The following is a 13,557-nucleotide window of genomic DNA, read 5'->3' as shown; positions in this document are numbered from 1 at the left end:
ATTATAGATTACTATTTAACAGAGCAATGATCTTGCAATAACATTATCATCAGCTCTTTCTAGTATCTACCTAGTATCAAACATTCTATGACACAACTTCTTGGCTTTCCTTTTTTACACTGGAATCATTAAACACATAAAATCAATAATAATTAATGCTGTGTATAATTAAGTCTTCATTTACATTTCTAGCACATTGATTTAAATATCAATGAGTTTTATGACTGCTTTTCATCATGCTGCAGGCTAATGTAGTAGTACTTTAATGTTCTTTAATACACTTTTTAAAATATTAAGAACTTAACAATTATGCTGTGTTATAATAATAAAGAAGCTGAATAATCTAGCAGTATGTTTTCATGCCCTAAGTAAACGGAAAATCAGTTCAAAATAAAGTATCTTAGCAAAATAAAACATAATTATGTGGGAAAACTAGATAATTATTTAGATGTCTATTTAAATTATTACAATATTTGATATATAATATGATATTCAATGGTCAAAAAAAAAAAAAAATATATATATATATATATATTCATATACATCTCTCTATCTATTATGTTTACATATGTACACACATATATATATATATATATATATATATATATATATATATATATATATATATATATATATATATGTGTGTGTGTGTGTGTGTGTGTGTATATACAGTATATATATTTCAAATAAAGTAATAATAAAAAGTGGCTAAACACACCCCATTGAATATAAAGACTACAAATATCCTGTGTAAAAACAAGAGTAATATGCTTGCACGTCACCGTTAAGAATGTTCTGAAAGTGTAATTTGATTGGTAGAATGAATAGTTCTGCGGCCATTCATTTTGGACAATCGAATGATATATAATATGATATGCAATGGTCAAATATATGTGTATATATACACAGCATTATAAACCTAATAGAATAATCACACAACACAGACTTCACTTGCATTTTTCTGCAAACAGTTCTTTCTATGCATCCCAATCTGGACTGAGTTATAGACAGGAAGATTTTGTTCCTTTGAAATCTGCTCGATAGCTCAGGTCTGGTAAACTGATTAATTTCAGCTTGCTTGGCTTTGCTGCAACACAAGCGGACAGCTCCACCTACTGGCTATTTTAATAAATACACTGCTTCTCAATGCTTTTCAATAGCAGTCACATGACTGGAAAAAAAAGGTTGTTATTCTGAAACGGTGTAAATTGAACCGTTGTAAAACGAGGGCCACCTGTGTATATATATATATATATATATATATATGTGTGTATATATATATATATATATATATATATATATATATACAGTATGTATATTTCACATAAAAAAATGGCCAAACACACCCCACTAATTATAAAGACTACAAATATCCTGTGTAAAAACAACCAAGTGGTATGCTTGTACGCCAGATTTAGGGATGGGTGAATGTGTTAAAAGTGTAATTTGTTTGGTAGAACAAATAGTCCTGTGGAAATTCAATTTGGACTATCGAATGTTGATAAGAATGAAAATCCATTAAAATTCAATAATCAGATGTTATTTCTGGTTTTCGAATGTTACTTTCTTTTCAAATGTTCATAATTAAATTGAATATCCACATTTGAAATTTAAAATGCAACATTCAATTTAACAAATACTAATCCGAAGTTCAATTGTTCATGTGGAAGGGAATTTAGTAAATTGATACATAAGAGATACAAATTTATGAATATTGCATAATTTGAATATTACTTTTAAATACAGCATTAAAAATACTATTACAAATATATTGATTTGAATTTTTCGAATTTGAATATCGCATAATTCAAATTGAATTATTAGAAAAATTCAAATCCAATATTACATTTAAAGAAAGCGTTAGAAATACTATTACAATAAACAAATGTTGGAATGTTGTACAAACATTCAAAATTCGGAACAAACTAATGTGTTAAAATTTGTTTAATATTTTTAAATATTGCAAAACATTTGCTCATCCCTAGCCACAATCCAGCAAGATATTGAAACTGAGGAAATAAGCATATGCACACTACATGATACATGCTCATTAGCTAATAGAAACACCTCCCACAGCTGTATTGGTGGCCAGCAAATATAAGAGGGCAGGAACAGTGTAATATATCTGTGATCTCCATCGCATACACAAAAATCAATACTCGCAAGATTGTGTATATGCAGTATAGCTCACAGACATTATTGCACTATTGTGGTCCTGTTTATATAATCTATAGAAAGACGACAAGAAGGACAATCTTCATTAAAAGTACACATTTGTACTGTACATGTATTCTTATTACATAACGAAAAGAAAACCAGCGAGTCATACAAAGCACAAGTAAAATTCAAAAGGTTATTTATTAGGTAACATGGAATAAAAAGCGTAATTTACAGCAGAGAGCAAGCTGCCCTACGCGTTTCTGCCGTCAGGCCTTATTCATAGACATAAACCTGGATTTTTATAACTTTCTAATTGATCTCACTTTTATCTTTACAAATATTGGTTTACTTATTTAAAATGATATAAAACACAACTTTTTTCTTTCATGATTCAGACACAGCATACAATTTTAAGCAACTTTCAAATTTACTTCTATTAAATTATGTTTGCTTTCTTGGTATTCTGTGTTGAAAAACTGGGAGGTAAGCTCAGGAGCGTGCACGTGTAATAAATTATCAAGATCACTAGATGGCAGCACTTTTTCCTGCCATGTAGTGCTGCATACATGTGCACACTACCTATCTGGTATAACATTGCTATGAACATTGTTGCAAACACTGCTGCCAGCTGGCTAAAGACACATGCACGCTCCTGAGCTCACCTAAGTTTATGCTTTAGCAAAGGATACAAAGAGAACTAAGCAAAAATTATAATAGAAGTAAATTGGAAAGTTGTTTAAAATGTCATGCTCTACCCAGTTCATTTAAAGTTAAATTTTGACTTTACGGTCCCTTTAAAGGGACATTAAACCCAAAAAATGTATTTCATGGTTTAGAAATAACATGCAATTTTGAACAACTTTCCAATTTACTTCTATTATCTAATTTGCTTCATTCTCTTGATATTCTTTGCTGAAAAGCATATCTAGATAGGCTCAGCAGCTGCTGATTGGTCACTGCACATAGATGTCTTGTGTGATTGGCTCACCAATGTGCATTTCTATGTATTCAACAAAGGATATCTAAAGAATCAAGCTAATTAGACAATAGAAGTAAATTTGAATGTTGTTTAAAATTGTATTCTCTATCTGAATCATGAAATACATTTTTTGGGGTTTAATGTCCCTTTAAACATATAATAATGCATTATAATTTCTCCTATTTTGTAAAAACAAAGTTATTGTTGTATAAAATGAGGGATATCTATATGAGGAAAAAGCTAAAAACATTAATGAAATTTGCTAATAGGAAGGCACACATTTTAATACTAACACAATTAATACAAAATCGCCCATTCACCTATTGATCGTGGATCTCAGTGAATTGCACAGCATATTACATTTTAGTATGTAGATAAATATTTTAATTATTTTTAGTCACAGTCTATAAAACTAGTCTATTTCTTTTGCATGGTGATCACCTAAAACATTTAATTGGATTCTTATTTCTTTGTGTAATGTTTTGCTTCTTATAATTAAAGTGATTGTAAACTTTAAGTATTTGTTGGCTACAATATGTAATTACTATAACAACAGCAGGGACACTTTCATTGATTCATTTTTTTTTAAGATGCTTAATTTCTAAAATATTTACCATTTAGAGATGGTAAACATTGCATCGTTCCTCCACCCGCATCTCCTACTTTATTTAGCTGAGCGATGACGATTCCGGCTTCACTCCAAGTGGGGCAAGCAACGATTGGATGAAGCTGGATTTGTCATCTCTCAGCTAAATAAAGTGGGAGACGTAGGCGGAGGAATGACTCAATGTTTACCATCTCTAAATGGTAAATATTTAAGAAATGAAGCATCTTAAAAAAAAACAAAAAAAACAATGAAAGTGTCCCTGTTTTTTATAGTAATGTTATATACTAGGCTTCAAATACTTAAAGGACCAGTCAACACATTAGATTTGCATAATCAACCAATGCAAGATAACAAGACAATGCAATAGCACTTAGTATGAACTTCAAATGAGTAGTAGATTTTTTAATAACAAATTTCAAAGTTATGTATATTTCCACTCCCCTTGTACCATGTGATAGCAATCAGCCAATCACAAATGCATATACGTATAGTCTGTGAATTCTTGCACATGCTCAGTAGGATCTGGTGACTCAAAAATTGTAAATATAAAAGACTGTGCACATTTTTTTTAATGGAAGTAAATTGGAAAGTTGTTTAAAATGACATGCTGTATCTGAATCATGAAAATTTAATTTAACCTGAGTGTCCCTTTAAAGCTTACAATCACTTGTATTGCCTTACTGTGATATTTGGCATACAAATTTAAAATATGCTACAATTTAAAAAAAAACATAATGGTTGTAATAGATGGAACAAAGCAACATGATTTAATAATAACAATAAGATAATCATAAAAGAAAAAAATGAAAAGCTGAAACCTACATTTTTTTATTTATTTTTTAAATGAGTAGATTTTTTTTAAAGATTTCTTTTGTTTTATTATTTATTATTCATAGCTACAACAACACAAGCTCAGTAATAAGGTTTAGAAAGCATTTAACATAGAATAATAAAAAGGGATGGTTTGATTATATATTGCAAAGTTGTTTTACCACGCATATCTAAATATGTTATATTTAAATATAAAGGTGTTTACTGTTCTAATTTTAAACAACTCTTTTTATTTAAAGAGATTATAATAAGGGAATTAAAGGACCAGTACATACAGTAGATTTGCATAATCAATAAATGCATGATAAAAATACAATGCAATAGCAATTAGTCTGAACTTCAAATGAGTAGTATTTTTTTTATGACAAATTTCAAAGTTATGTCTATTTCCACTCCTCCTATATCATGTGACAGCTATCAGCCAATCACTAATGCATATACGTATGTTCTATGAATTCTTGCACATGCTCAGTAGGAGCAGATGACTAAAAAAGTGTAATTATAAAAAGACTGCACATTTTGTTGGAAGTAAATTGGAAATTAAAATTACATGTTGTATCTGAATCATGAAAGTTGAATTTTGACTTGAATGTCCCTTTAAATGCACACATTTTTAGAAATATGATATAAACACAGTACAAAATAATATGACATGGAATAGAATAAGTAAATGTCTTGACTTTTGTAATTTCACTGTTAACTCACTTTGAGCCACAAGAATATCTCAGGACAGTAAAGATATATTATACTGGTATATTTCCCTCATCTCTGAAACATGCACTGGTCACACCTATCCTAAAAAAAAACCCTTCCCTTGATCCAACCTCCCCATCCAACTACCGCCCTATTTCCCTACTCCCTCTTCACTTTGAGCCACAAGAAAATCTTAGGACAGTAAAGATATATTATACTGGTATATTTCCCTCATCTCTGAAACATGCACTGGTCACACCTATCCTCAAAAAACCTTCCCTCGATCCAACCTCCCCATCCAACTACCGCCCTATTTCCCTACTCCCTCTTGCTTTAAAGCTCCTTGAAAAGCTATTATATGCACGCCGATCCCATTTACATGCACTAAACTCTCTTTTTGACCCACTGCAATCTGGATTCTGTCCCCATCACTCCACAGAGACAGCAATTGTTAAGGTTACCAATGACCTACTAACAGTAAAATCCAAAGACCACTTCTCTCTGCTTATCCTCCTTGATTTGTCTGCAGCCTTTGACACTGTCGACCACCCTCTTTTGCACCAAACCCTCCAATCCTTTGGCATCTGCTACACAGCTCTCTCGTGGTTTTCTTCCTATCTATCTAACCGTACCTTTTGTGTAGCCTTCTCGGGAGCATCCTCTAACCCGTTACCACATTCTGTTGGGGTACCTCAAGGCTCTATCCTCGGTCCCCTTCTCTTTTCAATCTACACATCATCATTAAGTTCCTTAATAAAGTCCCACAGGTTTCAATACCATTTGTATGCCAATGATACCCAAATCTACCTCTCTGCACCACACCTACCTCCTTTCTTACTAACCCGTGTCACTAATTGTCTTTCTCATATCTTATCTTGGATGTCCTCTCACTACCTTAAGCAAAATCTCTCCAAAACTGAGCTCCTTATTTCCCCCCCTTCTTCCAAAATCTCCACCGCCAATTTTCTATAACAGTTGATAATTCTATCATTACCCGATGCTTTGGGGTCACACCTGACTCAGACCTTTCTTTCACTCCTCATATTCAGTCCTTGGCTAAAGCCTGCCGCTTCCACCTTAAAACCATCTCTAAAATTAGACATTCTCTTACACAAGACACAACTAAGATTTTAATCCACTCTCCCATCCTTTCCCGCCTCAACTATTGCAACTCTGTCCTCTCTGGTCTACCTAGCTGCCGCCTAGCTCCTTTAAAATCCATAATGAATGCCTCTGCCAGGCTCATCTTCTGTACACGTCACTCTTCATCTGCTGCACCTCTCTGCCAATCCCTTCACTGGATTCCTCTTGCCTCCAGGATTAAACACAAAATCCTCACTCTGACATACAAAGCCCTCAACTGAACTGCTCCCCCCCTACATTTCAGACCTTGTCTCCAGATACTCTCCCTCCCGTCCCCTTCACTCTGCTCACAATCTCCTACTCTCCTCCTCTCTTGTTACTTCCTCACATTCCCATTTAGAGGACTTATCCAGACTGGCTCCCATCTTGTGGAACTCCCTGCCTTTGTTCCACAAGACTCTCCCCTAGTTTTAACAGCTTCAAGCACTCCCTAAAGACTCTACTATTCAGGGATGCATACAACCTACTCTAACCTTTCCTAACTCCATTGCTTTCCCCTTGAACTTCTAAGAATTTAAGCATATGAGCCCAGCTGTTTGTAGATCGCCTTCATAAGAACCAACTACAACAGTGCAACGCTCTGCAGGGCCCTCTAACCATCTGATCCCTATAAATGTTATCTTGTATACCGGCTATGTTTACAGCGCTGCGGAATCTGTTGGCGCTTTACAAATACCTGATAATAATAATAATAATACTGATCTTTTAAATCAATTGGGTTAATGTGCACTCACCTGTGGCAACTACATTTTTAAAATTAATATAAGCTTCAGAGTATTCAATGTACTGGAAATTGATCTTTTAGGTTTATCTATGCAATTGTTGTTTTTGCTGACTGATATACACAAGAAAATCAGCAGCCTTCTTAGATCACGAAAACATGTCAATATCTACTGTCAGTTTTTCCACATCCAATATGTCTGCTGAGTGCTCTTATATGCTCAAAGTGTTAAATGGCTAAAAATTATTATAATATTCAGGAAACAACTTCTTAAAAAAATAATAAAAAAATAAATAAAAAATAAATAAATATATATATATATATATATATATATATATATATATATATATATATATATAAAGTTTGGGCAACGTTAGGTGGTCCCACATCAGATAGTCCCACATCAGAAAAGTCTAGCAATTTCCCTTGTTGGGGAAGGTAAGAGTCTTTGTATCTTGATATCTAAAACTTTTAATTTGAACATATTAAATTAACCAATAATAGAGTATTTAGCTGGTGAGCACCTTACCTTGACATGTATTATTCTTTTCCTCATATCCTTCCTGGCACATGCATTTTCCAATTGGAACTAGCCATTCACCTTCTGCACTGCAATGCATTTTGGGAGCTTCATCTGTTACGGAAAGGTTGACACAAGATCCTGATACTTCCAAGAGTTGTGAAGAGTCTGCCCCAGTTATCGTATCAGGAAAAAATGCTAAATTTCGCACAACTGAAGGACACTTCTTGTAGTACACACGTACAGACACCAGCGCAATACAAGCACCCACATCCTGAAAGGCGAGGTAAAAACCTTTCTTGGTCAGGGGCCCAACATCTCTCACCTCAGTATTTAGCTTCATAACTCTGTCTCCCAAATCCAACTCTGTAAAACTCTCGTCAGCAGCAATAGTATCAATCTTGTTATATTGATTTTCCCTAATATTTCTCCCATCTTCTTCATTAGATTCAAAGTAATACACATTGAAGGTTTCTTTACAAGTCCCCAGGCCACCTGGTAGACTGTTGCAGTCTCGGAGTGTAAATTTAAGTTCAATAAAGATCCTTGATGCTCCTTCATTGGAGATCCAGCTTGTCAGGAGCCAGTTGTTCTGATTCTGTTCCATCACCTTACACACTTGATATGTATGTATTGGAGCATAATTTTCATCGACCTCTCCAATTTCTTCCCACTGTGCAATTAAAAAAAGGGAAAAAAATATTGGTTTACACATAAATATATGGATTTTTCAATAGATTAAATAAATACATACATACATAAATATATATATATATATATATATATATATATATATATATATATATATATATATATATATATATATATATATGAAGTACCAAACTAATTTAAACCTTATTAGTATTAAACAATGCTAGCTATACTTGAAAATAAAAAAAAATATTAGAGAAGATATATTTGTAGAGCTATACTACTTAAAGGGATACTGAACCCAAATTTTGTCTTTCGTAATTCAAATAGAGCAGGCAATTTTAAGCAACTTTCTAATTTAGTCCTATTACCAATTTTTCTTCATTCTCTTGCTATCTTTATTTGAAAAAGAAGGCATCTAAGCTAAGGAGCCAGACAATTTTTGGTTCAGTACACTGGGCAGCACTTTTTTTTATTGGTGGGTGAATTTATCCACCAATCAGCAAGAATAACCCAGGTTGTTCACCAAAAATAGGCCGGCATCTAAACTTACATTCTTGATTGTCAAATAAAGATACCAAGAGAATGAAGACAATTTGATAATAGGAGTAAATTAGAAAGTTGATTAAAACTGCATGCTCTATCTGAATCACGAAAGATAAAATTTGAGTTCAGTGTCCCTTTAAAGTAAATAAAAGAGAAAAAATGCATATGGCACAGCAGTTGTTCACCATAACAGATTCATATATGTGTATGTACGTGTAACATTTATGTTTATGTATTTTTTCCCTCATTATACTGTTGAATCACAATATATAGTAGAATCTAGCATAAAAGCACAAAACATATTAAAGAGACACAAAAAAACATGTTTTTGTTCCATCTACAAGCTTTTTTAATCAACGAACAACAAAGTCCCATGACCCAGATACACATAATCAGACACTTCCTGTTAGCTGCACCTTAAATTTAAACAGCATTTACTTAACTTTTTTTCACACAAATATATTTTTCTTACATGTTTAACATCTGCTCTTTCATATGCATGAAAGAAAATTGTTGAGTAATATGTTCCTTTAAATAATTGGTAACATGCCCAACATGGCCACAAATTCTTAATTGCAGTGCTTGTGATAATATTGTATATTTTACCATATTTATCTAGTGCATATAAATAAAGACAATGATGGCAAAAGGAAGCATTTTTTTTTAAAGCTCATTTATTGTATACTTTGTTATTAATACTTACTGGATTATTAATTATGCCATCAAACTTAATCTCCTTCTGAGAATGAAAAGGAAAACAAAAGAGGAATGAAAGTAACTGGCTAATCCAATACAAATCCAGAGATAGACTTCCATTATAAAATAGGATAGCCGCTGAAGATATAGGGGAAATGCAAGTATTAAATTATAATTTGCTAAGACTGCTTATCTAGCCAAATCCACAAGGGAAGGCCAACACAATCATATCTTGGCACATGCCTAGTGCTTTGTGCATTTTCGAGTCTTATCTGTGTCATCTGCAACAACTCTTTATTTATTTTCTGATTAACACAGCCTGGCTAAAATACCCTGAAGGTTCTATTTCCCTCTAGGATCTTCCTGAGGAAAGGACACTGTACAATTTAATCAATGCCCATTCTCATTGGCCTGATAAAAAGCAGTAAAATGCACTAAAGTTAGAGAAAAAAATAATTTATTGGCCCTTTACAAATAAATAATAATATAGTCATTTATATATTTTTGTAAATTTAAATATGTTGCCTAGTGCTTTTTTGGTTTGTAATTTTTGTTTTCATTTTTATTTTTTTAATTAGTTGTTAATTTGCTTAGATGTTCAGGTGCTAAATAAAGCCATCTTTTTTTTTCTGTGTGAGATGTTCCTATTATGCAATGAGAAGAATAGTCCCATGGCTTAGTTGCATACTTGTATTTTCTGCTAGTTTCTTATAAAACTTAACAACTTTTGCTTAAAAGAACATGAAACACAAACATTTTCTTTCATGTTTCAGATAGAGATTACAATTTTAAACAACTTTCAATTTTATTTTTATTATCTAATTTTCTTCATGATCTTGGTATCTTTTGTTGAAGAAACAGCAATGCACATAGGTGAGCCAATAACATGAGTACTAAATGTGCAGCCACCAAGAGAACAAAACAAATAGATAATATACTGTAAGTATATTTAAAATTGCATAGGGGAGGGGAAAGAAGCATTTCCAATTTGTAAATTGTTAACGAAATATGAAACACTACATTTAGCCACCAATCAGCAAGCACTACCCAGGTGCTGAACAAAAAATGGGACGGCTCTTAAGCTTTACATTCCTCCTTTTCAAATAAAGCTACCAAGAGAACAAAAAAAATTTGATAATAGGCGTAAATTAGAAAGTTGCTTAGAATTGCATGCTCTATCTGAATCATGAATTTAAAAAAAATGTGGGTTTCATTTCCCTTTAAATTGCAGGTTATGGAATATCCATGTGTAGAAGATATTCTAACTACAGATGTTTGTCTTGGATGTTTTATAGATTCATGTCACTGCCAGAAATACCATATTTGATTTAGTTAAACACCATTTTGTGATGATTCCTGTGTGCAGATACAAGTTCAGATGAAGATATTCTGGCACAGAAAAAATAACATGAGACGATAGACCAGACTTTATAGCTTTCAATCAGTACATCTAATTTCAACATTATTTGAAAATTATTTTAATGGATTTCTTTAGCCATATAAATGACGCATGCTTATAACTTGGGCTTGCTTTGCTAGCAGGTGAGTACCACTGATGCAGTATGCCAATTTTAGGACATTAAAATAAATGATTTACTCCTATTGCCAAAAAGCTCCCAACTGTCCCTCTTAAAGACCTCTTTTTCTTATAAATTTCACAGCTTCACAAAAAAAAATACCCTACCTATTATACAGCCATCTCCACCAACACCATGGAGTATTCCAAACCTGCCCCTGTACTGTCCTGACTCCACCCCCCAGGGTCCTATTCTGACTCCACCCCCCAGGGGTCCTATCCTGATTCAATCCCCAAGCTGCTCCACCCACAGGTCTCCTTGACATAATGTACTACACTGCCATTAGAGTATAAACAAGTTTGTGAGTCCCGTCCCTACACTTATCAAGCACAGTGTCCCTATTTATTATATCTATACGACTAACAGATCTGTATTTTAGCTAGTTCAGCTAATCTTAGTAAATAATTTCTGAAAAGCATACATTTTCTTTTCTTGCTATTTATACAAAGTATAACATGAAACACAGTAAACATATAAATAAATAATCTGGTCTATGTGATACAGGGTGAAAAGTGATTGTAAAATTGAATGATTTAAAGCCCAGTATTTAAACATAATCTTAAAAACAGGGGCACTTTAAGTCATTAAACTTTACAAAGACGCTTCTTTTTTTAAATACTTGCCATTTCATAACGGTAAACAGACCGCCGATCCTCCGCCCGCATCTATATTGAGTATATCAATGACGAATCCGGCTTCCTCCAATCGTTGCGTGCCCCACGAGCTGGACTCAAAGGGGGCACGCAATGATTGAAGGAAGCTGGATTCATCATTGATATGCTCAATGAAGGAGATGCGGGCGGAAGATCAGAGGTATGTTTACCATAACAAAATGGTAAAAATGTTAAAAAAAGAAGCGTCTTCGTAAAGACGATTATTTTTAGATATTGGGCTTTAATTCATTAAACTTTGCAATCACTTTAAATTTAACAGCTCTTTGTATGATAAAAATGTATTCAGCATAATGACATGTAATGTCTCTTACTACTGGGTGCAGAAAGAGAACAATAAATCAGGTATATATTTTATATTTTGGTAGTATATATCCTCAGGTTTAGAATACTAATTTTCAAAACATATTTTAAATGTATGATGAAAATGGTGTGCTTTTGTTTTCCTTTAAAGGTTAATCTACTACTTGCTCTATCAGCAAGTAGATGATGGATGGGACAAAATGACAGCTGTCCTTTCTATAAGAATGGTGATTAAGGGCAAGGCTAATTGACAGCAGCAGCATGACCTGCTAGCTTAATGAATTCCTCCTACAAGGATGTGGAACAAACATATACAACTTTGTTTTGGCAACTTTCAAGTGGGCAGATGTGACAAAACCAAGAAAAAAAGGAGTAGGGTTCTGTTAAATTTCTCTCAAATTAACTAATTGGAATAATGGAGCCAAACAATCTCCTTGAAAGAGCCCCTATGTTAAAAAAAAAAAAAAGGGAGGTGAGATAAATTGATTAATGGAAATGTATCCCTCCCCAGAAAATACACATAATAATTAATTTAATAAAATTAAGCCCAATAGTGAGTGATTTTTGAAAGCATGTATTTTCTTTTGGGATGTTGTGATTTCCTATTAAAGGACATGAAAGTAAAATTAAATAGTATTATTATTATTATTCAGATAGAGCAGGCAATGTTTATGAAACTCTCCAATTTTCTTCTTTTATTAAAATGACTTTGTTCTCTTGTTATCATTTTATGAAAATCCTACCTAGATAGGCTTAGGAGAGGCAATGGGAGCTAGCTGGTTAATGGTGACTACACACATATGCCTCTTTCCTTTGGCTTACCAGGTGTGGTTAGCTAGATCCCAGTATTCCATTGATGCTGTTAAATTAGCTTTAACTATATATTTAACCCCTGCAATAATATGCTCAAACATATTATAACAATTTTTTTGCTCTTTTATCTCCCTTTAACAATTAACTGTTATTCCAAATATATGGGGCTTGGAGGGACAGCTAGAAGGGGCTATAGTGTGAGCAAGCGTTAGCCAATCCAAAAACAGTATGGGAGCGATTCATTAGCTCAGATACTTTGAGGGCAGTGGAAAGCATTATAGGCATTTAGAGACAGTGGTATATTTGTTGTTTTTGAACTGAGTGGCTATAGGAGAAGTAAATAATATTGTTATTCTCAAATAATAACGGTCTTTTAAACAAAGTGTAAAATAAAATTTTTACAAGTGCAGTGCTTGTTAGTGTGGGTTGCAATAAGCAATATTGCAACCATATTACAATTTGAAATAAATGGGTGTGTTCAAGTGCATACAAAATTTACACTTGTCAGGTTAGCGAGAATGAAGACCTTGCGTAAAGTGTAAGGGGTAAAAAAAAAAGTTGCACCATGCTCATGTATCGATATACAAAAAAAAATAATAATTTATTAAAAATAAGAACATTGGAATGTGAAATAACTTCCTTTGGC

The 13,557-nt window shown here is 33.0% G+C and overlaps 1 protein-coding gene across 5 annotated transcripts in view; it reads right to left on the bottom strand.

Annotated features, from left to right (window-relative positions):
- EPHA5 (EPH receptor A5) overlaps positions 1-13,557 on the bottom strand; it is a 527,031-nt gene that overhangs the window by 422,574 nt on the left and 90,900 nt on the right. For 4 of the 5 annotated variants that reach the window (XM_053703272.1, XM_053703273.1, XM_053703275.1 and 1 more), the window contains exon 1: positions 7,664-8,276. In XM_053703272.1, the coding sequence (XP_053559247.1) occupies positions 7,664-8,261 (598 nt within the window). In that variant the 5' untranslated portion in view covers positions 8,262-8,276. Of the gene's footprint in view, positions 1-7,663; positions 8,328-13,557 lie in introns of those variants that run through there. The other variant, XM_053703271.1, reaches the window with a different exon arrangement.

The sequence above is a fragment of the Bombina bombina genome, chromosome 2 (genome assembly GCF_027579735.1).
Source record: "Bombina bombina isolate aBomBom1 chromosome 2, aBomBom1.pri, whole genome shotgun sequence".
NCBI classification, from domain to species: Eukaryota; Metazoa; Chordata; class Amphibia; order Anura; family Bombinatoridae; genus Bombina; species Bombina bombina.
Note: the sequence above shows the minus strand (reverse complement) of the source record. Positions and strands in the feature narration are given on the sequence as shown.